Source organism: Theropithecus gelada, chromosome 1 (genome assembly GCF_003255815.1).
Source record: "Theropithecus gelada isolate Dixy chromosome 1, Tgel_1.0, whole genome shotgun sequence".
NCBI classification, from domain to species: Eukaryota; Metazoa; Chordata; class Mammalia; order Primates; family Cercopithecidae; genus Theropithecus; species Theropithecus gelada.
In genome coordinates, this window is record NC_037668.1 from 61,106,777 (window position 1) to 61,131,672 (window position 24,896).

Sequence of the window (24,896 nt, forward strand, 5' to 3'; positions counted from 1 at the left end):
GCCAGGCCCTGAGCTAATCGTTTTAGGTGTATTAGCTCACTGAAGGTTCACAAAACCCTGTGACATGGATGTCATTACTACCCTCATTTTAAGAGTGAAGAGAACGAGGTTCAGAATTCTTCCAAAGGCACACAGCTTAGCTGTAAGCTGGAAATTGAAGCTACAACTGTCCAGTTCTCTCCTGCTTATAGGGCTGGTCACCTCTAGTCACTCTCTCTTCTTATTTCTTATTCTGTCTGCTTTGATCTCTTGGGGTCTGAGGCTCTCACTTCGACTCCTCAATAGAACCCGGCCCCCTTCTGCTCGAGTGCCCTCCCATTGGGCAGTGCTGTTATTCGGGAGCCTATGGAAAAGGCCGGGATCGCAACAGGTCCCGCCCCCATGTGTCGCGCCCATTCCGACTTGTTCCAGTGCCAGGGTCCTATTGGCTGAAGACGTCTGAAAGGCAGCAAACGGAGGGGGCCGCCCACCGGCGCTCGCGCGGTTCCTTCTGGGAATTGTGGTCTCAGACGTTCCATTCCCGGGGTGGCGCCGCTCGGACTCCGCGTCCCAGCATTCCCTGCACCAGCTCGGGAGCACTTCCGCCCTGTTGTGAAGTGGGTGTCTCGGTGGGTGAGTCCGGGTGGCGGGGCGGGGGCAGCTGAGACGCAGGCTCTGGGCTGGAGACTTAGGAGGTGGTGGTGACACAGGGGACTGGGGAAGGTGAGAGTGGAGAAAGAAGCTTATATGTGGGGGTGGAGGGTGAGGGACGGTCAGAGGATGTAGCGGCCGGAGATGGGAAGGGTCATACAGGGGTCGGGGATGAGGAGGCGACAGAGGGCCCTGGGAATGAGGAGGGCCTTAGAAAGGTCTGAAGGTAGGGGGTTGAGGGAGGTTTTGGAGGTGGGAGAGCCATAGAAAGGTCTGGAGACCACAGAGGAAAGGATAGAGGGTCTGGGGCCCTGGCAAGAAGTGAAGAGGGCCTGAGCTTGAAGCCTGACCTTAAAAATAGTGTTTCAATCTCAACCTTCCCGTCTAGAACAAGCATATCTAATTTGTTACCTCCCTAATGATTGTTACCTCTGGAACCCAGTGGATGGGACTGGCTATTGTGTTCTGCCCCAAACCTGCACTTCTTTCCTTATGCCTTATGGAAGTCACTGGCACCATCATCCCATTTACCTACCTACCTACCTACCTACCTACCAACCAACCTACCTACCTACCTACCTACTTACCCTCTGATTCCTCTTGCATTCTTCCACATCCAGGGATCTTCCGGTCTTTCAATTTCTTTAATTTATTTTCAGTCGGCCTCTTTCTTGTAGGGTTTTTGCAGAAGCCTTTTCAGTTTCCCAGCATGAACACACACATTGCACCTAGTGTTATCTGTTTAACCTACAAATCTGATTATGCCTTCTGCTTGAAAACCTTCATTGCCTCCCATAACCTGTAAAGTCCAAACACATTGTCCTTCATAAACTCCTTTTGCAGCCTAATCTTCATGCACCTCACACTCCAGGGCTGTCAAGATTTTCCTCATTTCCTGGGTAGGCCATTTGGTTTTCTGTCATTATAAACGCTGTTCTCTCAGCTTAGAATATTCTCTCCTTGTCCCTCACCTTCTTTGCCAAGAGAACTACTTTAACTTAAAAAAAAAAAAATCAACTCTTACTTTGCTCGATTTCCTTAAGCAAATTAAGTCACCCCCAACCCTCAGCTTCCATAAATTCTCCTATTACCACATTTGATCATAATTATCTGTGACTTGTGTGTCTCTTCCACTAGACTGTGAACATCTCCAGGACAGGAACAGTGTCTCAGTCACCTCTGTTTCCCCATTGCCCAGTCTAGAGCAGTAAACACTTGATGTAAAGCAGTAAATACTTGATGTATGTGTGAATGAAGACTATGCAGGGTAAGCTTTGCTATGCCAGCCTTGAAGACTTCTATTTCCAGTGGATTTCCAGGGCAGGAGCTTTAGTCTTCCCCTGCCTGGCAGGGCTATCTGCTGGAAGCTGAAGCTGATTCATTGCCAATGGGAGTTTAAGCCAGGGGTGACAAATACATGGAATGTGTACTGCCAGTGCCCCTTCTTGTGTCCCTGGCAGTCATGGCTAATTGGTTGGTTCACAGCACATATTCACACAGTACTCAGAGCCCTCAGCACACTACTCTAGGCAGCCACTTCCAGTTGATTGAAGTTTCTGCTTTAAATGAAACCTATTTGCTCTCCCTAACTTAAGCCCTTATGTGTGAGGTCTGGTCAGCCTGCTTTAAGCCATAGCTTGGACTGTCAGCCAGATGGGCCTGACAGCCTTTGAGAGTTCCCAGTTTTTTCTCTTTGGAGGTCGAAGACCAGTCTTGGCCTTTCCCATGGAACTAGAGAGCATCTTCTCTTCCCTTTTCACTGAGTGGGCTCCTCATGACACATTCATACTTACTACCCTAGGAGTCAAGATGCCCCTCAGCTTCCCTGTGTTTGCAAAGAGAGCTTGATTTTGATGGCAGTCAGCACTTATCCCTCATGACCTGGGAGCCTCTGTACTCTTTCTAGGTCTTTGTGGATAGTGAAAGAGAGCTTTGAGATCACTTAGCTGAAGCTAAGTGGCAAAGCAACAGCCCATGCTGAATGAAGTCCACCATCATGCTTTATTTAATCTCATAGTGTGTGAAATAATTTTGAGTTGCTTGCCAACATTTAAAAATCCAGAGTGCTAGCTTCTTTTGGAAAAACTAGCAGGCCTAGGAATATTCTGGGCATATGTTCCCCTGGCACTCTATAGTTGGCTGTAGTGCCCACCCAGTTCACTTCAGTCATTGACTCATTTACATTGCTAGGTCCTTATACCCATTTAAACTTGTAGCCACTGACTCTAGTTTCCTTCCCCCTTGCTCTACCCCGTCATACTAATTAAGGAACCTAGGGCAACTGGTGAGTAGGATCAGGCTGTAAGCTGCGGCCTAGCTAGGCAGCCACAGGGTCTACATGACTTGTCCAAAGTAACACAGCTGATTAGTGGCAGGAGTGGAATTAGAACCCCAGTCTGCTCACACCTGCCTTAACGTTCTTTCCACTCTCATCTTAGGAGTTTGGATGACTAGCACATATAGAGGAGGCTATAGGACGTGGTTAAGAAAAATGATTAGAGAAAAGGGATCTGGGCTTAGACCCTAACTCTGCCACTTGCTAGTTGTGTAACCTTAAGTGAATCTTCATAAACACTCAGTTTCCCTTTAGATAATTGAGGATATAGTACAGTCATACCTTAACAGATGATATTCTAAGGGTGAAAATCACTTTAGCCAAAAATCACAGTTAGCTTGAAAATCCTTTGGCAAGGAGCCATTTCAGAAACTAACACGCTGCCTTTCAATAAATAAACTAATCAGCACAGCCGGGCTTCTTGTTTGAACATTAGATGAGAATTGGCTTGTGTTAGGGACTGTGTAATATGAAAGACACTTTACTCACCCTCAGTGGAAAGAGAGGCACGAGGGAATCAAGACCAATCTGGTGAATAGCAAAGTCCTTGGTGCCATCACCACATGCTTATTCTCGAACAGATAGTGAACGGAACTGTCTGCACTATTTAAATTATGCTGTTTCTCTCTTTCTTTCTTTTTTTTTTTTTTCTTTTTCCCGAGACGGAGTCTTGCTCTGTTGCCCAGGCTGGAGTGCAGTGGCTTGATCTCAGCTTATTGCAACCTCCGCCTCCTGGGTTTAAGCAGTTCTCTTGCCTCAGCCTCCCAAGTAGCTGGGATTACAGGTGCGAGCCACCATGCTCAGCTATTTTTTAAAAAATTTTTTTTATTTTTAGTAGGGATGGGGTTTCACCATGTTGATCAGGCTGGTCTTGAACTCCTGACCTTGTGATCCACCTGCCTCAGCCTCCCAAAGTGCTGGGATTACAGGTGTGAGCCACCACGCCCAACCCTCTTTCTTTCTTTCTGATATTTGTAGTGGAAGTTACAGGTCAGTGAAATGCAGCTCAACACCTAATGAGACTCCAGTTGCTGCCTGGAGGATTCAGTGAGATTATGAATGTGGAACACAGCGCTGTGCCTGGCACCTTGTGGGCACTCAGTAAAGGGGTACTCTTAGAAATTGGTGGTCCTAATGAGGCTCGATATTCCTGGTCGTCTGGGAACCGAGGAATGCCCCGGTCCATTTTCCCCTGTTCACTTCTGTGTGAAGTCAACCGGCTGTTGGCCGACTCTGTTGGCCTCTCTCTCCCCACAATAGCCTGCTATCCATACTTCAGTCTAACTTCCTTAGACTGGAAAAGGTTATGGTGATATATGGTCCCTGGGGCTTTCCGATTTCTATTTGAAACAAACCTTTGGGAGTTTCAAGTCTTTCCAGGAGAAAATACCTATTATCTGAGACTCTGAGCTTTGGGCCTGGTATGACTGCTAATTGCCTATTTTGTTGTGGTGTCCTCTTTATGCAGGAATGCAATTGTCTTTGCTTGCTTATTGACTGTCTGTCTCACTAGACTGTAATTTTCTTGAAGGTAGGGACTGTCAGTCCCAGCTACTGTTAGATCTGTAGCTTCCAAACAGGGTTTAGCAGGTACTCTATAAATGATTGATGAATTACTCCTTGTGTGAGAGGGTGACAGAAATATGTTTGAACTCATGCATCAGTAAGGTTGTGGTTCAAAAAGAAATTCCATGAAAGGTGAATTCTTTAGTTTAATATAAATTATGGATCATCCGTATCCCATCAGGCTTTTGATATACCAGGTTTATTATTTTAATAAATGGTAATAAAACTTTTTAATGGCCCTGCTGTTTATCAGATACTGGGTTGAGCACTGTGGATACAGCAATGAGTAACATACAATACTGGTTCTAGTAATATAGTCTAATGGGGCTGTCAGATGTAGCAACTGGTAACTACAATAGTGTAGGATAATAACTATATTAGAGGTATGTACCAATTGCTTTGGGGATATAGGATTAGGGAGGCAATTCTTGGAGAGCAGGACATGAAAAGGGCATGTCAAGGAACTCCTATCAAAGGAGGTGACACTTGAGCTGGTAGTTGAAGGATGAGTAGGAAGTTGCCACGTAGTCATGAGTGGTGCTTTAGGCCTCTTCCTAAGTATATGGAGGCCTTTAGGGCAATACTTTAATTTTTATTACCCTTGCCTTGTTTCTCTTCAGTCCGGTCAGATTGCCCAAAATGAAAAATACCACCATCTCTCCATTCGCAATTCAGTTATGTCGTTCCTACTTGGAAGCAGCTAATGATCTCCTTTGAGTGGGCATTTTTTTATGTCACCCAGACTTGTTGGGGCAACACAGTGAGCTCAGTTTTTCAGATAACCCAGCATGGGTGCCATCAGAGAGGCTGTAATCTCCTTGGGGACAACATAGATACACATATCCTTCTCATACAGTGTCTCATACAGTGTAGAAAGTGGTAAGTGTCACAGAGACATGGAAATAAAAGAGAAAGGAATTCCTTTTGGCGTGAGCAGGACGGTCATTTATTTTTTATCTAGTGTGCACAGAAAGGGATTAATTGTAATTCTTGCTTAATGATACACCATCATCATTAGTCGATCATTCATGACTTTATCATTTATTCAGTACTCCCTATATGTGCTGAGCACTGTGCTAGGTCTCTTGGGAAGCTAATAATCTAGTGGGTAAGAAAATTACAGTAAAGGATGATCAGAGCTATGGTAGAGAAAATGTAAGATGCTATGGGAGCTTGCAGTCGAGGACTGAATCTTGTTTCAGGTTGCAGGGAAGGCCTCATGGAAAAAGTGCAATTTAAGCTGAGACCTTGCTAGCTGAAGGAAGGGAGGAGCCCATTCCCAAAGGAGACCTTCCCAAAGAGGGGAAGGTTCAAAGGGCAGCTTGGTGTAAGATCTGGAAGCTGTGCTTCTGGAGCACCATGACTAGTGGACCATGATAAAGAGATGAGTTGGAGGCTTGGGTAAGGCTTGCACTTTAAAACCTGAGGGAAATGGGAGATCACTGGAGGGTGTTTAGCAGGGAGGTGGTGTAGTCAGGCTTTGATCTAGTTTGGTTGTTGTGCCAAGAATAGAGCAGAGGTTGGGGTGAGGTGAGTGGAGGCAGGGACGTGTTAGGAGACTGATCAGGTGGAAGACATGATGATTCTCTGCACTGAAGTGGTAGCATTGGAGTTGGAGATGCCAAGTGGACACAGCGTGGTGATGAATTGATTTGGATCTTAGAGAATGATAATGACCAGGTTTCTGGTGTGGAGAACTTGATGGCAGTGCCTTCACTGAAGGGGGAGCTTCAGAAGGCAGACATGATTGCAGGAGAAAATAACGAATCCAGTTTTTGACTCATTGAGTTTGAGGTGCCTAAGGGACAGTCAAGTAGAAATGTCATGAAGGGGTTTGGATTTTGGGGTCTGGAGATCTGGAAACAGGTCCTTGCTGGAGTTTTAGGAGTCACGTATAGGGATGGTGAATAATGCCAAATGGGTGGGATGACCAGGGGATAGCATGGAGTTGTTGGATTTTGCAAGGAGAACATCAAGCTTTACGATTCGAGAAGAAAGGCCTTATGGAGGGGGTGACATTTGGAACCGAATTTCAGGGAAGGTTGGACTTTGGACATGTGTAGGAGGGAGGAAGTCTATACTGGGCCAGATCATGGAGGTGTGGGATGCCAGGCTAGGGTGTTCAGTCATGACCTAGAGGATTGAATACTGTACTGTCTTCCTCCAAAGTGGGAGGCTCAAATGAGATATTAATTGACATTTTGTGAGCACTCACTGTGTGTCAGACACTGGTCTAAGCTTTTTATATATATCCCTCATCTAATCAGCCCAGCAATCAAGTAAGGTAGGTGCTACTGGCTTTGGTGCGGGATTGTGGCCTCACTTCCTGCCTATGGGAAAGGGGCATCTCTTAGCACTTCTGCTCCCATGCAAAGGTGACGGAAGGTATGGGGTAAGGGGGATAATGAAGCTTCTGCATCCTTTTGCTTACACTCTATCATTTGTCTTTCTACCTTAGAGCTTTGGGGAGCAGTCCCTTTTCTAGGAGCCTCTTGAAGGACTCACCATAGATGCAGGAAGACATTGGATGAGGACAGCACAGCTGAAGTGAGGCGTCTAAGGTAGACAATGGCTGTGGCCCTGGAATCGCAAGCCCAGGCGTCTCTGCAGCCAGAGCCTGAAGAACTCCTGATTGTGAAACTGGAAGAGGACTCATGGGGATCAGAATCCAAACTCCGGGAGAAGGACCGCGACTCTGTCTCCAGCCCAGAGGCCTCCCGCCAGCGCTTCAGGCAATTCCAATACAGGGATGCAGCTGGACCCCATGAGGCCTTCAGCCAGCTCTGGGCTCTTTGCTGTCGTTGGCTGAGGCCGGAGATCCGTCTCAAAGAGCAGATCCTGGAGCTGCTGGTGCTGGAGCAGTTCCTGACTATCTTGCCTAGGGAGGTCCAGACCTGGGTGCAGTCACGCCATCCTGAGAGTGGTGAGGAGGCTGTGGCCCTGGTGGAGGATTGGCACCGAGAGACCAGGACTGCAGGACAGCCGGTGAGACAGTCTCTTCCAAGGAGTGGGTCAGGCAAGGCAGTGGGGTTGTGACTAGGTTAATAATTGCCAAATTCACAATAAAAATAACAATAGTTATTGAGAACTGACACTTATTGACCACTACTGTATACCAGGCAGTGTTCTAAGTGCTTTACATGTGTTAACCCACTTAGTCCTGTCAACAATTTAATGAGATAGGTACTGTTATCCTGATTTTACCAGTGAGAAAACGGAGACAGAGAAAAGATAGGTAAGTTGCCCGGGTCTGAACAGCTGCTAGATGGTAGAGTCAGGATTTGAACTCAGGCATTCTAACTCTAAAGCTTGTATGCCTAACCACTACTCCAGACTGCCTCCCACTACCATATTCACAATATGATTAACTTGTGTTTTATACCTAACAAAACCTTTTTACATATGTGATCTCTCTGAGTGCTTATAGCAGTAATGTAGATAGACAGAAATAGTACTGTTGCCCCTATTTTATAGATTAAACTAAGAACCAAGAAGTTGGCCAGGAGTGGTGGCTCACACCTGTAATCGTAGCACTTTGGGAGGCTGAGGCAGGTGGATTGCTTGAGCTCAGGAGTTCAAGACCAGCCTGGGCAACATGGCGAAACCCTGTCTCTACAAACAGTACAGATGAAACAAAACAAAATGCCAAGTGGCCCACAAAGGTCATCAGTGAGTAGACCAGAGCCTAAAGCCAAATCCTTAGGTTCCAAGGTCATTGTTCTTTCTACTGCATATCAGATGCCTCCTCTGCAAACCATGGGAATTAAAATACCTTTGAGCCATAAGGCTCAAATGAGATATTAATTGACATTTTGTGAGCACTCACTGTGTGTCAGATACTGGTCTAAGCTTTTTATATATGCCCCTCATCAACCCAGCAGTCCAGTAAGGTAGGTGCTATTATCATTGCCATTTGTCAAATGGGTAAACACAGATGGAGAGATCAGTAACTTATCTAACTTTATATAACTGTGTGATAGAGCTGAGGTAAGGGAAATGAAAGTATGGATTTAACATTTGCAGTTTCAACAATTTGCAAGTGACCACCGAAGGCCCATGATGTAATGCACAGTTTTGCTATGACACAAATTTTGAATCCTGCTTCAAAGCTGGTATATGTAGAACAGATCCTTTGGCTGGATCCAGAACCTTCATCTAAACATGACTGTTTTTCTCCACTTGTTATAGTTAGTAATTCTTGTGATATTTTACTTACCCACATTTTGCTGGGGGAAATTACAGGTTTGGGAACATATCCCTTGCAAATGGCAGGGGTTTTCTGTACATTTAAACTGTAAAGTTCTATACAGTGTGAGATTGGGGGAGCAAAGTTTAAGAACTGTGACTTTGCTCTTTGGATTCCTTTACAAACTGATTGAAGAGATAGGGAGAGTAATATATAAAGTTACAGAACTAAGTATAAGAGAGCGTGCCTTATTTTAGTATACCACCCCACCCCCCTATATTATTTCCTTTAAAGAAACCAGCTATTTGTCTTAAGTGGCAGTGAAGAAACAAATGGGAGTTTTAGGGCTTCAGAGTTGGAAGATAAAGAACTTGAGACCCAGAGATGAAAACTGATTTAAATCAGGGTCTTTATAATTCTTCATCTGTAAAATGAGAGGGTTGGACTAGACCAAAGGTTCACAAATTATGGCCCTGTGAGCTGACCAAAAGTTGAACTGCTTCTAAAATTGAGAAGAAAATAAGGTAATGGAATCTTCTCTATTATGTATTTTTGTTTTTACTGTGACTTTTTTTTTTTTTTTAATTTTTAAACTTTCCTACTTGCTCCTGAGTGCTCACAAATTTCAAAACAAATGGACAAGTAGCAGAGGAGCTTGTTTTTTTCAGGTGCAAATGTAGCTTACGATCTTACATTGCAAGATATATAACTTAGTTACATTCTCTGCAAGTAAAATTTTTCAAGTCTTAATAACCGGATGAAATATAGTTATAATATTCGTCATAGTGAACCACCACCTGAAAAAGGTTGGTGCCTACAGGACTAAATGTCCCCTAAGATAGTTTCCTAAAAGGGATCTTTCAGCTCTGCTATTTTGTGATTGTTACCTTGTTTCTTCTGTCATCATCATCTTGTTGAATCCCCCTCTCCCTCAGATGCCCGCTCCATCAGGTGCACAGGGATTTTTAAAAAACAGGCTTTATTTTTTAGACCAGTTTTAGGCTCACAGCAAAATTGAGGAGAAGATACAGAGAGTTCACATCCCTCCCCCACAAACCTCCCTAACTATCAACATCCCTGCACCAGAGCAATGCATTTATTACCATTGATGAACCTACATCGATACATCAGTATCATCACTCAAAGTAGCGGTTTATGTTAGGGCTCTTAATGTTACTCATTCTGTATGTTTTGACAGAATGTATAACATTAAAAACCCTATTATAAACTGTATCTACCATTATAGTGACATAGTAACATGTGTCTACCACTGTAGTGACATACAGAGTAGCTTCACTGCTGTAAAAACCCTCTGTGTTCTACCTGTTTATTCCTCCTTTCCCCCAACCCCTGGCAACACTGATCTTTTTACTGTCTCCATAGTTTTGCCTTTTAAAAAATGTTACATAGCTGGAATTATACAGTATATAGCCTTTTCAGATTGGCTTCTTTTACTTAGTAGTATACATTTAAATTTCTTCCATGTCTTTTCATGGCTTGTTAGCTCATTTCTCTTTAATGCTTGATAATATTCCATTGTGTGGATGCACCACAGTTTATTTATCTACTCACCTACTGAAGGACCTCTTGGTTCCATCTAAGTTTTGGCAGTTATGTATGAAGCTGCTGCAAATATTCATATGCAGGTTTTTGTGTGGACATAGTTTTCAGTTCATTTGGGTAAATACTAAGGGACATGATTGCTGGATCATATAGTAAGAGTATGTTTACGTTTGTAAGAAATTGCCAAACTGTAGTCCAAAGTGGCTGTACCATTTTGCATTTTTACTAGCAATGAATGGGAGTTCTTGTTGCCCCACATCCTTGCCAGCATTTGGTGTTTCGGATTTTGGCCATTCTAGTAGGTAGATAGTGGTATTTTATTGTTGTTCGAATTTGCAATTCACTAATAACCTACCATGTTATACATGTTTTCATATGTTTACTTGCCATCTGTATATTTTCTTTGGTGAGGTGACCGTTCAAGTCTTGCCCATTTTTAAATTGGGTTGTTTGTCTTCTTACTGTTGAGTTTTAAGAGTTCTTTGTATGTTTGGGGTAACGGTCCTTTATCAGATGTGTGTTTTGCAAATATATTCTCCCAGTCTGTGGCTTGTCTTCTCATTCTCTTGACAGTATCTTTCATAGAGCAGAATTTTTTAATTTTAATGGAGTCCAGCTTATCAATTATTTCTTTCATGGATTGTGCCTTTGATTTTGTGTCTAAAAAGTCATTGCTATACCTAACATTATCTCATTTTTCTCCTATATTTTAGGAATTTTGTAGTTTTTCATTTAACATTAAGGTCTGTGATCCATTTTGAGTTGATTTTTGTGAAGGATATAAGCTTTTTTTTTTTTCATGTGATATCCAGTTTTAGTATCATTTTTTTGAAAACATTATCTTTGATTCACTGTATTACCTTTACTCCTTTATCAAAATTCAGTCGACTGTCTTTATGTGGAACTATTTCTGGGGTCTCTATTCTGTTCCATTGATCACTTTATTCTTTTGCCAATACCACACTGTCTTGATTACTGTAGCTTTATGGTAAATCTTGAAGTCAGGTGTGTCAGTCCTTTGGTTTTTTTCCTTCTCCTTCAATATTGAGTTGGTTATTCCAGGTCTTTGCTTCTTCATATAAACTGCACATGGCCAGGTGCAGTGGCTCACACCTCTAATCGCAGCACTTTGAGAGGACAAAGCAGGCGAATTGCCTGAGCCCAGGAGTTTGAGAACAGCCTAGGTAACACCATGAAACCCCATTGCTATTGAAAAAAAAAAAAAAGCAAATGAACAAAAAAGACTTTACAGTTTGTTGATATCCACAAGATAAACTTCTGTGATTTTGACTAGGCGTTAAATCTGTAGATCAAATTGGGAAAAGCTGACATCTTGATGACAGTGAGCCTTTCTATCTGTGAACATGGAATATCGTTCCATTTATTTAGTTCTTCTTTGACGCCTTTCTTTTTTTCCGCATGTAAATCTTCTACATATTTTCTTAGATTTATGCCTAAATACTTCATTTTTTTTTTGGAGGAGAATGTAAATGTTATTATGCCTTTAATTTCAAATTCTACTTGTTTCATTGTTGGTATATAGGAAGGCGATTGACTTTTGCATATTTGCATATTTGTACCCTGCAACCTTGCTATAACTGCTTATTAGTTCCCAGAGGATTTTTTGTTGATTCTTTCAGATTTTCTACATAGACAATCATGTCATTTGTTAACAAAGACAGTCTTTTTCATTCTTCCCAATCTATGTACCTTTTGTTTCCTTTCTTATCTTGTATTAGTCTGGACTTCCAGTATGAAGGAATAGTGACAGAGAACATCCTTGCGTTTTTCCTGGTCTTAGTGCAAAAGCATTGTGTTTCTTACCATTAAGTAGGATGTTAGCTCTAGGTTTTCTGTAGATGTCCTTTATCAAGTTGAGGAAGTTCCCCCCTATTCCTAGTTTGCCAAGTTTTTATCATGTGTATTGGATTTTGTCAAATGCTTTTTCTGCATCTGTTGATATAATATATGATCATGTGATTTTTCATTTTTTGTCTGTTGATGTGATGGGTTACGTTAACTGATTTTCAAATGTTGGACCAGGCTTGCATACCTGGGATAAATCCCACTTGGTTGTAGTGTGTAATTTCTTTTTTATGCATTGTTGGATTTGATTTGCTAATATTTTGTTGAGGATTTTTGCATTGTTTTTTTTTGTTTGTTTGTTTTTGAGATGGCATCTCGTTGGTTCTGTCTCCCAGGCTGGAGTGTAGTGGCATGATCTCAGCTCACTGCAACCTCTGCCTCCCAGGTTCAAGCGAGTCTCCTGCCTCAGCCACACGAGTAGCAGGGACTACAGGCACCCACAACCACACCTGGCTGATTTTTGTGTTTTTAGTAGAGATGGGGTTTCACCATGTTGGCCAGGCTGGTCTCGAACTCCTGACTTTGTGATCTGCCTGCCTCGGCCTCTCAAAGTGCTGGGATTATAGGTGTGAGCCACCTCACCTGGCCGATTTTTGCATCTTTGTTCATGATGAATATTGGTTTGTAGCTTTCTTGTCTTGTAAGTAATTTATTTGGTTTTGGTATTAGGGTAAATGCTGGCTTTATAGAATAAATAAGGAAATATTCCCTCTGCTTCTATCTTCTGGAGGAGATAGTAGAGAATTGTTACAATTTCTTCCTTAAATGTTTGGTAGAATTCACCAGTAGACCCATCTGAGCTTGGTGCTTTCTGTTTTGAAGGTTATTAATTATTCAGTCAATTTCCTTAATAGATATGGGCCTATTCAGATTGTTTATTTTTGTGTGAGTTTTGGCAGATGGGGTGGGTAAAGGAATTGGTCTTTTTCATCCAGGTTATCAAGTGTGTGGCCACAGATATTCCTTTATTAACCTTTATGTAGTTTATAATATTCTTTTATTATACTTTCATTGTCCTTGGAATCTGTAGTGATATCTCTGTTTTCACTTCTGATATTAATAATTTGTTTTCTGTCTTCTTTTCTTTTTTATTTTTGAGACAGATTCTTGCTCTGTGACTCCGGCTGGAGTGTAGTGGTGGGACCTTGGCTCACTGCACCCTCCGCCTCCTGGGCTTAAGCAATCCTCCTGCCTCAGCCTCCCACGTAGCTGGGACTACAGGACCACACCACCAGGCCCAGCTAATTTTTGTATATTTTTTGTTGTTGTTGAGATGGGATTTCACCATGTTGCCCAAGCTGGTCTTGAACTCCTGGGTTCAAATGATCCACTGCCTTGGCCTTCCAGAGTGCTGGGATTACATGTGTGAGCCATCGTGCCTGGACTGTCTTTTTTCTTAGTCTGACTAGAGGCTTATTGATGTTATTAATCTTTTCAAAGAACTAGCTTTTGGTTTTGTTGATTTTCTGTATTGATTTCCTGTTTTAAATATCATTATTTCTGCTTTAATTTTTATTTCTTTTCTTCTGCTTACTTTGGATTTAATTTGCTCTTCTTTTTTCTAGGTTTTATGTTGGTGTACCTGTGTCCCTGGACTCTGACCTTTGCCAGTGCTTCCCAATTTTTTCCCCATCTGAGGTGGCACAGGATGCCTAGAGGGGGCTGCATTGGGTATTTCTCATCTTCCATGTGGAAGAGTAGAGGGAGCTGGAATCGCATATTTCTCTTCCGACAGTTAGGTTAGGCTTTGGTAAAACAGTTTCTGCTGAGGACAGGCATTACTAAGAAGAGCAGCGTGCCCTGGCATATTTCAAAATGGTTCCTTTTTCCTGCCATCTGCCATAAGCAAGAAGAGATTTTTCTCTGATATTAACTGTGAGGATCTGGTTGAACTCCTGGAGATAAAACTTATGAAAATGTGCCCCTGCTCAGTAATTAAGTGCCCTGGAGTTTTTACCTCTCAGAGTTGTCCGCACTGTCCTTCCAGCAGTTCGTCAATTACAGTTTAGGTTTTTCTCCCCGGCACTGGTTCCCAGACGCTTCTGCTCCACTAAGTTGTGATTCTCTGATTCCACCTGTTTGTCTCTCCAATTTTGGGGACAGTGGTTTGTGGCCTCACTTCTCTGACAGATCTAAGAAGAGTTGTTGATTTTTCAGTTTGTTCAGCTTTTTACTTGTTACTGTAGAGTCTAGAGTGGCAAATTCTAGACTCTACAGACTTCTTGGAAACTAGAAGTTTGACCTACTAATTTTTTGCCTCCTGGTTGTCACTTGAATCTACTTCTTTCTGTGTCCAAAACTACTATCCATGGAATCAGAGTCTTTGCTTAGGGATGGTAATGGTTGGAGGAACTGGGGTTGAGAGTAAAGATTGTTGTTGAATTTAGTCACACCGTTCCTCTGTAGATTATAATGATAACAAAGTGAATTTTTTTTAACATGACCATATAAGAAGATTGATTGATAAGCAGATGTTTTCTCCCTGTGAAGTCACACAGGACACTGGTGGATCTTCTTATTTGGAATGGCCCTTGATGCTCGTGGCCCATTCCTATATGTCTTCTCAATGGTAAAAATCCTTCTCTGTGAGTGGATTTGGATTTTCAGGCCAACCAAAAAAGTTTTACAGCTAAGTTTGGCAAACTCAGTAAGTTAATGAAGATAGTTGTTGTTATTTTGGTTCAAAAAAATAAGACTCAGAGCAGTATATCTAGTCATAAGTTTTTGTATACAAAAGAGGGAAGCTAAGAATACACATTTACATTTGCTTGTATCTAGAAAGAAACTCTAAAAGAATGAAGAACATGGATTTCCTGTGATGAGAAGAGGGGAAAAGAACAGGATCGACGGGATGGAGATGGATGGGGGTGGGGCATTTTCACTGAATATACCCCTGTATGTATTTCCTGTTTTTAAACCATGTGAGTCTATTATCTATTGAAAAAAAATTGAAATACATTTTTAAAAGTTAGGTGTTTTTATAAAGTATTGAGATTGTTATATTGTTGAGGTTTTACAGCCAGGATAACACCTTGACCTCTCTACCTCTGAACTTGGAACCAGCTGAGAAATAGAGATAAGAAATTAGCTGTATGATTGATGAAGTTGACTGGGTAATGTTATTTTAGTTGATTATTCCTTTTTGTTTTAAATATCTTCTCTATATCTCTGAGTACCTTTTTCTTTTTGCCTGAAATCCAACATTGAAATGAAAATTGCCACTTCCTTTTTCCTTTTGAGTTAGAGTGCCTTGTCTTTTGCGTGTCCTTCTAGTTTAAGATTAACAACACGTACTTTTATCTTATTTTAAAATTCCAGCTAATTTCTTTTTTTGAAACAAGATCTCACTCTGTTGTCCAGGCTGGAGTGCAGTGGCATGATCATAGCTTACTGTTACTTCAAACTTCTGGGCTCAAGTGATCCTTCTGCCTCAGGCTCCTGAGTAGTTGGGGGTACAGGCATGTGCCACCATACCTGGTTAATTTTATTTATTTATTTATTATAGAGGTGAGGGTCTTGCTGTGTTGCCCAGGCTGGTCTTGAACCCTTGGCGTCAAGTGATTCCCCTGCCTCAGCCTCCCAAAATGCTAGAATTACAGGCATGAGCCACTGCACCCAGTCTCCATCTATAATTCTTTGCCCTTTTTAAAATTTTTATTTTAAAAATAGCTTTGTCTTTCAGCAGAGATATTTAGAGCAATTGCATTTGGTGTTATGATTTTATCTTTTTTTCCTGTTTTTATGCTTCCCTTTGCCTTTTAATATGCAACTTGGTAACTTTTCTCTCTCTTTGATCACTTAAAAACTAAGCAACCTATTTTTGATGCTTATGGGTTATTTTTTAATGTTACACAAATTTTACATAATTTATCTCTGTGGATCAAAAATGTTTTAAACAGTGGCACTCTCATTGAAACACTTGGATAGCCACCGTGTGTTCAACAGACAGTTCTCATTTGGTGGTATAAATGCTGATCTACCTACCGAACTCACTCTGATGGCTTTCTCATCCTACTTCAAGTCATTTTGGATTGTAAAAGAGCCTGTTAGCCTCTGGACCACAGTTATACTCAAAATACCGAAGCGGGTCTTACTGAATTGATGAGTGGGAATTTTGGCTATTTGTGTGTAGGAACTGGAATTGTATACAGAAGAGACCAGGCCCTTAAAGACAGGGGAAGAATCTCAGAGCTTCCAGCCGCAGCCAATGGATCCCTGGCCTGAGGGACAGTCCCAGAAGAAGGGGGTGAAGAATACATGCCCTGACCTTCCCAATCATCTAAATGCCAAGATGGCACCACAGCCTTTGAAAGAGAGTGGTGAGTACAAGAATCTGAGAACATTAGGGAATGAGGCCTTCTGCAGGGGAGAGGAATGGGAGGTGAGGAAGGGTGCATGGGGAAGAAGGATGTGCAGAATTCAAGGCAAGGGATAGGCTGCAGTGTGGTGGGCACACTTACTGAGAATAAGCAAGCATCGTAAAGAGGCTGTGGCTGTGAGTGATGCCAGCATGCCCCGCTGTAGCTGGAGTCCTGCAGCAGGTGCAGGCTGGGACAGGAGTGGGTGGTGACCACAGGAGGTCAGGGCTGGCCTGACACGTGGCACACCACTCGCAGCAGCTTAGGAGCTACACACTCTAGAAGAGAAATAAAGGGGAAGTCTGCACTGGCCATAGGGATAGCCCCAGCTTGATCCAAGTGTGACTTTTGGAAAGCCAATCTCAGAGGGAGGTGATTTTTTGGGAATCAGAGCTTGGGTTTCAGAGACTTTTTCTTTTCCTCAGCTGTCCTCACTCCCCGAGTCCCTACTCTCCCAAAGATGGGGAGCGTTGGAGATTGGGAGGTGACAGCTGAGTCCCAGGTAAGCTGCTATTCGTTCTTCCTTTCCTGTCATTGCTGCTCCTGTGCTCTTGCCCACCCAGTGTTCCTCCTCTCTCTCCATGATCTCTACTCAGCAAAAGGGCATGAGGCCCAGGGTGTTAGCCTTTGCCCTTCACCCCCAGTTTGCTGCGCCCCAAACATCCCCAAACACATGTATGTACCAAACCAAACGGCCATCCTGCTCCTTATGATACCAGCTTCACACATGGTATCCCTCTGTTCCCATCATCTTTCCTGGGGCCTGCTAGGGTTCCTAGGCTGTTGTCAAAGGTCAGTGATGTTTGGGGTCCTTGTCTTGTGCATCTCGTAGGAAGCCCTGGGCCCTGGCAAACATGCTGAGAAGGAGCTCTGTAAAGAACCCCCAGGAGACGACTGTGGGAACAGCGTGTACCTGGGTAAGGAGATGTGCCCTCTGAAGGTGATGTTGTCATGCTTCTGATACACTCAGTTCCCAAAGAGGGTTTTGCCACTCCTTTAAGAATCATGGCTCTGCAGTCTCTGGAATTTCAGACATAGGAAGAAGACTTGCCCTTTGTAGCCAGCACTCTCATGGCAGGGATGGAGGCTGCCTGGAGATGGGGTGGCAGGATGGCTTCCAAGAGCCTGCCCTCTCTGGGCATATTAACTTCCTTACCTCAGTCCATTCACAGACCAGGGGCCAGGGGCCAGGCCTGGCCTGCTGTCTCAGAAATCTGATTTTTTTCAGCATTGTAAATAGGATCTCTCTCTCAGGCAGACTTCAGTGAACTAAACCCATGAGACCAATGAATTAAACCCAGAAGGAATAAATGTCACAGAGTCCAAAATACCTGAAGCCCATATAACCAGCACAGACTCCTTTCTCTGTGGGCACTCCTATGTGGCAAGTCAAATAATAGGGAGCCGTTTCCCTGTGGAGCCTGGGATCACTGTGCGGGGAGTTAGACACGTGAATAGCTGAAATAGAAGAGACTCTGATAGGCGTGACTCATGGTAAGTTTAGATACCAGAAGCTTACTGGCTACTTGCTTGACAGTGGAACCCCTTTTTACACATGGTATCTGGGGGAGATAGTGTTCAAAGGAACAGACTTTGGGAAATGCTGAATTAGATTGTCCCTATGCCTTTCGAAACCCTTTTCATCTAGTTTTCTTCAAGTGTTTATTTTAATTAGAGGCTTCCTATTTTGTTAGGGCTGGGAGCTGTTGGGATAGCAGTCCTTTAAACATAGCTAACTTTTAAAATTAAGGAAATTAATTTTCTCACATTATTAGAAGTCCTGAGGAGGACATGCTCCAACCACAGTACAGATTAGCTGAGCAATGTCCTAGTGGGTCTTTGTTCTTCTTTCTGTCTGCCATCCTCAGTGTTAGCTCCATATTAAAGCTGTTTTGTTTCATGGTCAAAAGATAGATGCTGGTGGTGGCAATGGATGCCTAGCAGGACAGAGACTCACTAACACACACACACACAGACACACACACACACACACACACCCCTTTCCTCCGGCTGTGGAGTTCAGTCTGATTGGGCCAGTTTAGGTCATGTGCCCATCTGTGGACCAATGAGTCACTCTTATATGATGTTTCATGTTTCATAACAACAACAACAACAAACAAATGAACCAAGCAAACAGGTCACTTAACATATCTCATATGGTGGTCGTGTTACCTCTTCTCTCCCCCTATTCCTGCAGACATTTTATTGGATCAGCATGGGAATTTCTCGTCAGCCTCTTGCAAGGAAAAGATAGAAGTTTCAGGGAGATTTTGGACAAACATGCTGCTCAGCAGACTGTTTCTACTCTGTCATTTCTCTTCTTCCTTTTGTAGGAGTTCCAGTTTCAAAACCAAGTATCACCTCTGAGAAAGAGCAAGGACCAGAGTTTTGGGGTCTAAGTCTTACAAATTCTGGGAAAAGGAGCACTGCAGCTTACAGCCTGGATAATGAGCCAGCTCAGGCATTGACCTGGAGGGATTCAAGAGCCTGGGAGGAACAATACCAGTGGGATGTGGAGGACATGAAGGTGTCAGGTGTTCACTGGGGCTATGAGGAGACCAAGACTTTCCTGGCAATTTTGAGCGAGTCTCCTTTCTCTGAAAAGCTCCGGACTTGTCACCAGAATCGCCAGGTATATCGGGCCATAGCAGAGCGGCTAAGGGCAAGGGGCTTCCTGCGGACACTGGAGCAATGTCGCTACAGGGTCAAAAACCTCCTACGGAATTACCGGAAAGCCAAGAGCAGCCACCCACCAGGTACCTGCCCCTTCTATGAGGAGCTGGAGGCCCTGGTCAGGGCTCGGACAGCCATCAGAGCCATAGATGGCCCAGGAGAGGCCGTGGCACTCCCCAGGCTCGGGGATAGTGATGCAGAGATGGATGAGCAGGAGGAAGGGGGCTGGGAGCCTGAAGAAATGGCAGAAGACTGTAATGGTGCTGGCCTGGTCACTGATGAGTCTACCCAGGGGCCCAGGATTGCAGGGGCCCCAGCCCTGTTCCAGAGCCGTATTGGTAAGAACATCGGGGTTTAGTCAGATTCAGATTCCAACCCTCCTACCAGCTAGACTGCTATTCCCTGAGGTCAGGGCACAGGCTGCAAGTCTGAATTGAAGCCACTAGAGTGAAGAGCTACGTTCTTTAGGTCATCCTCAAACTCCAACTCTCTTTTCCCGTGACCAAGTCTCTTTGCAAAAGTCTTCTTAGTTATAGAAGGAAACATTTTTAAAGCCTTAAGGGGCCTCAAAGAGTGAATCTGGTATTTCCAAAAGTGTATCACTGGTAGTATGGGATGGTCATCGACGTTACATGAATGAACTTGAAATTCTTGTATTTATATATTTCTCTTAATTTGTATGAGTACATCAACCTGTGATTTCACAGATAGCAAATTTAGGTAAAGAGTGATGGCGAGTGAAATATTGAACAGATAATGGCAGAAATCATGACAGCGTAGACTTGAATAATCAATGTCTGGGAAACACCCAGTCATTGTAAAGGTGCAAACATGGAAGTCCAAGAGATGAGGTGTCTTATAGACACACAGGTAGGAGCAGAGCCCGGATCAGAGCCCGTGGCTCCTGCCTGCCGGTTTTACATGGTTGCCTTCCTGGGCTACATCACTTTCCTGCGGAGGAGCTGAGACTAGACCACCTCCTTTTCATTCCTCTGCAAAGGAGGAAAGTGTGTCCTCATTTGGCCTTTCTTACAGGACTATTTGAAATTCATTTATGTCTCTAATCTTTAGGAATTCTTAGTTTTCATGTTTTATTAAAAGGAGAATTTATGGCCAGGTGCTCACGCCTATAATCCCAGCACTTTGGGAGGCTGAGGCGGGCGGATCATGAGGTCAGGAAATCAAGACTATCCTGGACAACATGGTGAAACCCCTTCTCTACTAAAAAAAAATACAAAAATTAGCTGGGTGTGGTGGCGCATGTCTGTAATCCCCAGCTACTCAGGAGGCTGAGGCAGGAGAATTGCTTGAACCCGGGAGGTGGAGATTGCAGTGAGCCGAGATTGCATCACTGCACTCTACCCTGGCGACAAAGTGAGACTCCATCTCAAAAAAAAAAAAAAAAAAGAATTTATAAAATAAATAGAGGACAGGTATTGAGTGAATATGGGGAAAATCACATGCATCCCGGTTACAGGCTTTTCCCTGAACTAATCAGCAAAGCCAGGGGCATGGGATCACCTGATATTACTGATATAATATGACTACCTAAGTCCTCACCTTCAGCCAAGACTTGAAGTGTTAATAGAATCTCTTAGAAGAGAGTGAGGGTGGGAAGCTCTGGCTGACTGTCCTAGCATGCCCCTGAGAAGCAAAGGGATACTGCCCAGGTACCTGGATAGTTTCTGACATGCCTATGTTTTAGGTATTTCGAAGGGCAGGTGACTCTATTCTCTGATGACCTAGGCACATCTCATTAAGTCTCACAGTTCTCAACTCTTCACTCCTGACAGCAGGTGTGCACTGGGGCTATGAGGAGACCAAGGCCTTCCTGGCAATTCTCAGTGAGTCCCCATTCTCGGAAAAGCTTCGCACCTGTCACCAGAACAGCCAGGTGTACCGGGCCATCGCAGAACGGCTGTGTGCTCTGGGCTTCCTGCGGACACTGGAGCAGTGTCGCTACAGATTCAAAAACCTCCTTCGAAGCTACCGGAAAGCCAAGAGCAGCCACCCACCAGGGACGTGTCCTTTCTATGAGGAACTGGACTCACTGATGAGGGCTCGGACTGCAGTCAGGTCCATGGGGACCGTCCGGGAGGCTGCAGGTCTCCCTAGGTGTGGGCAGAGCAGTGCTGAGACTGATGCCCAGGAGGCCTGGGGTGAGGTGGCCAATGAAGATGCTGTCAAACCTCCAGCCTTGTGTCCTAAAGCCCCAGACATGGGTAAGCCTGGAGTAATTGGATGTTCTCAAAATCCGTGGGCATGTGGAGAGAGTGAGGAAGCCAGGCTCATTACCTTTTGTCTCTTAACTAAAAGAGAGAATGGTATTGAATAGGAAAAAGATATCAGATTATCCAGTCTTAAGCTTTGTGTGAATCAGTCAGTCAGTCAGTCATTCTATCTTTTACTAGGTATATCTGGGCAGTTAGAGACTTTATTCAATCCAGTATGACACAGGATATATGGAATGTACTAGAAGGAGGAGGTGTTCATGATTGAGTACTAAGATAGAGGAGTTTTCCAGGGAAACAGGTTGGCTATGGCTACTGGGCTGAGCCCCATGGCTCACTTGGTGAGGTCACCATGTCCCAGAGTCCATTCCTCAGCTCTGCAGGACAGAAACATTTGTATGTACCAAAACTTGATCAATTTCATGTTAGTCACATTTATAAGATGTGAGATATAAGATATAAGAATCAAATTCATGTTAGCGAAATTCACAGATGTACGATACAGACACACACCCACACACACATATGCTAACTAATGAGTGAAGAAAAACTGCATTTCTGTCCATTTTTTCAGGTTTTGAAATGAGGCATGAGGATGAAGACCAGATTTCAGAGCAGGACATTTTTGAGGATTTGCCTGGAGCCTTATCAAAATGTCCTACAGAAGCTGTTTGCCAGCCTCTTGACTGGGGAGAAGACAGTGAAAATGAAAATGAAGATGAAGGGCAGTGGGGAAATCCCTCACAGGAACGGTGGCAAGAAAGTTCTTCTGAAGAGGACTTAGAAAAACTTATTGACCATCAAGGCCTGTACCTTGCGGAGAAATCCTACAAGTGTGACACATGCATGAAGAGCTTCAGTCGGAGCTCCCACTTCATCGCCCACCAGCGAATCCACACAGGTGAGAAGCCCTACAAATGCCTTGAATGTGGAAAAAACTTTAGTGACCGCTCTAACCTCAATACCCATCAGAGAATCCACACTGGAGAGAAGCCCTATAAATGCCTTGAATGTGGGAAAAGCTTTAGTGACCACTCTAATCTCATCACTCACCAGAGAATCCACACGGGGGAAAAGCCCTATAAATGTGGAGAATGTTGGAAAAGCTTCAACCAGAGCTCAAACCTTCTGAAACATCAGATAATCCACTTGGGAGGAAATCCTGACCAGTGTAGTGAGCCCGGGGGAGACTTTGCCCAAAGCCCATCTTTTAGTGCTCACTGGAGGAATTCTACAGAGGAGACGTCTTCTGAACAACCTCAAAGTATCAGTAAGGACTTGAATTCTCCTGGACCACACAGCACAAACTCAGGGGAGAAACTTTATCAGTGTTCTGAATGTGGAAGAAGCTTCTCTAAGAGCTCTGCCCTCATTAGTCACCAAAGAATCCATACAGGAGAGAAACCATATGAATGTGCCGAATGTGGGAAAAGCTTCAGTAAGAGCTCCACCCTGGCCAACCACCAGCGCACCCACACTGGAGAGAAGCCGTATAAATGTGTGGACTGTGGGAAGTGCTTCAGTGAGCGCTCCAAGCTCATTACACACCAGAGAGTACACACAGGAGAGAAGCCCTACAAATGCCTTGAGTGTGGAAAATTCTTCCGTGACCGTTCTAACCTCATTACTCACCAGAGGATTCATACGGGAGAGAAGCCGTATAAGTGCAGAGAGTGTGGGAAATGCTTTAACCAGAGCTCCAGTCTTATTATTCACCAGAGAATCCACACAGGGGAGAAACCCTACAAGTGCACAGAGTGTGGCAAAGACTTCAACAACAGTTCCCACTTCAGTGCTCACCGGAGAACCCATGCAGGAGGGAAGGCATCGTAGGGGACAGTTTTCCCAACAACAAAAGAGGACTCAGTGTGTATATCTTATATCATAAGATGTATGCTAGAGAGAAACTTTCCAATTTTTAAGCTTGGTGTGTACCCAGGGAAGTTATCTAGGTATAAACCAGGTAATTTGGAAGTGAATTACAAATACTAAGGATCCAGATTTGAAGGCACTTTGCTTAAGTGTAATTTGTTTTTCTTCTGTAAAGACCCACACGGAATCCTCAGACTGTCCTTGTATTTGCTGTCATGTAAGAACTATGTCAGTATTTGAGCCAAACTGGCAACTTAGGAGATTAATCAGTGGTCTTTAGCAGTGATTCCAAGCTCTCACTGTGCCTTCACACTGTCCATGTGTAATCCAGCCCATCAGCAGTGGTTCTCGTACTTTCTTAGTGGGGGCATATCCTTGGGAGAATGTTGAGATTCTGGTGAGAGAGGAGTTGGCCTAGAGCAGGCCACTGTGAGCTCAGCACAGAGTAGGAAGAATGGTGACATCGTTACAGAATCATTAATAGCAGCAATGGCTGGTGTTTATTGAGCTGTTGCTCTTTGGCAAGCTCTGTGCTAAGAACTTTGTATACATCATCTCATTTAATCTTCACAACAGCCCCAGGAGATAACTACTAACTTTCTCCCCATTTCCTAGAGGCTTGGAAAATTAAGTAACTTGCACTGGTCACACATCTGTAAGTGGGAGAGGCAGGATTCAACAGATCTGTCTGTCTTGAGTCTGTCGTGCTCTTATTGCTATAATGAATTCCCATTCATGTTAGGTAGCTTAGGGGCCAGAATCTCAATGCACTTGGTAGACACACTTCCTGTTATAAAATTTCTACATTTTGAATTTTTTAAACAAATATGGAAATTGAGAATCCCTAAGGATTAAAGGACTTGGGATATTCAGAATTGGTGAAATGATTTGAGCAAGGATGAGCTATTATCAAAATACTTGATGCGAGTTTCCATCTTCTCAATAATATGGGTGAGAGATATAGGTGGGTTGAGATTGGGAAAAATATGTGGCCTAAGTAATTTTTCTTCCAATAAGATACTGCTTTGGCTAAGGAAATGGGATCTAAGAGTTCTCTTTTTTCTCAGGGGTCAGTCCTCTTCTTGCCACGCTTGGCTGATCATAGGTTAACCCTAACAGAAGCCTGGGGTCCCTATATTTTTGCCTGTCTGGCCTTTCCTTTTGGCAAGCAGAAGCTTTGTTCTTGGTCCCCATGCCAGGACTGAGGTGGAAGGTGCTGGTATGTATGGTCATCTACTGAGAGGGCCTTGACCACTGTTCTGCGTTCCAGGTTCTTGGCACAATTTTACCCTGAGCCATCCTGTCCCAGGCCTGCCCAGGGCTTTCTGTATGTTGGCCCTTCACACTCGCCTCCCACATGGACAGGCTAAGTAAGAAAGGTTCACATAGGATGGTTTTAGCATTTGCAGCACTTTGGCCTCCAGAGTTTCTCCTTAGAAGGGTTTAAAACTGTTGACCAAGGACTTCGGTTTCCACAGGACTTTAAAGAAAAATCCCCCTCCTGCCATCCTCTTATGACACTGGGATGTGTTCATAACCTGCTTGTTTCATGGACTGGGGAAGTACCTATCAGATAGTGGATGTGAAGCAGCCTTGAAGAACAGAGCTTTTATTAA

At 43.7% G+C, this 24,896-nt stretch overlaps 1 protein-coding gene across 2 annotated transcripts; it reads left to right on the top strand.

Annotated features, from left to right (window-relative positions):
- Positions 1-511: 511 nt before the first annotated feature.
- ZSCAN20 (zinc finger and SCAN domain containing 20) lies at positions 512-24,265 on the top strand. Of its 2 annotated transcripts, none has more exons than XM_025400676.1 (8): positions 512-608; positions 6,990-7,516; positions 16,279-16,465; positions 16,930-17,006; positions 17,337-17,421; positions 18,838-19,515; positions 20,971-21,399; positions 21,983-24,265. In XM_025400676.1, the coding sequence occupies exons 2-8, from the start codon at positions 7,100-7,102 to the stop codon at positions 23,239-23,241; spliced, it is 3,132 nt and encodes a 1,043-aa protein (XP_025256461.1). In that variant the 5' UTR covers positions 512-608; positions 6,990-7,099; the 3' UTR covers positions 23,242-24,265. The 2 variants fall into 2 exon arrangements, with proteins under 2 accessions (XP_025256461.1, XP_025256471.1); XM_025400686.1 differs by having other exon boundaries at positions 552-612; positions 20,974-21,399.
- The last annotated feature ends 631 nt before the right edge of the window (positions 24,266-24,896 follow it).

Coding starts and splice junctions, on each gene's coding strand:
- ZSCAN20 (XM_025400676.1), top strand. CDS start 7,100: ATGGCTGTGGCCCTGGAATCGCAAGCCCAGGCGTCTCTGCAGCCAGAG. Junction 7,517..16,278: donor CCAGGACTGCAGGACAGCCG/GTGAGACAGTCT, acceptor ATTTGTGTGTAG/GAACTGGAATTGTATACAGA. Junction 16,466..16,929: donor ACAGCCTTTGAAAGAGAGTG/GTGAGTACAAGA, acceptor TCTTTTCCTCAG/CTGTCCTCACTCCCCGAGTC.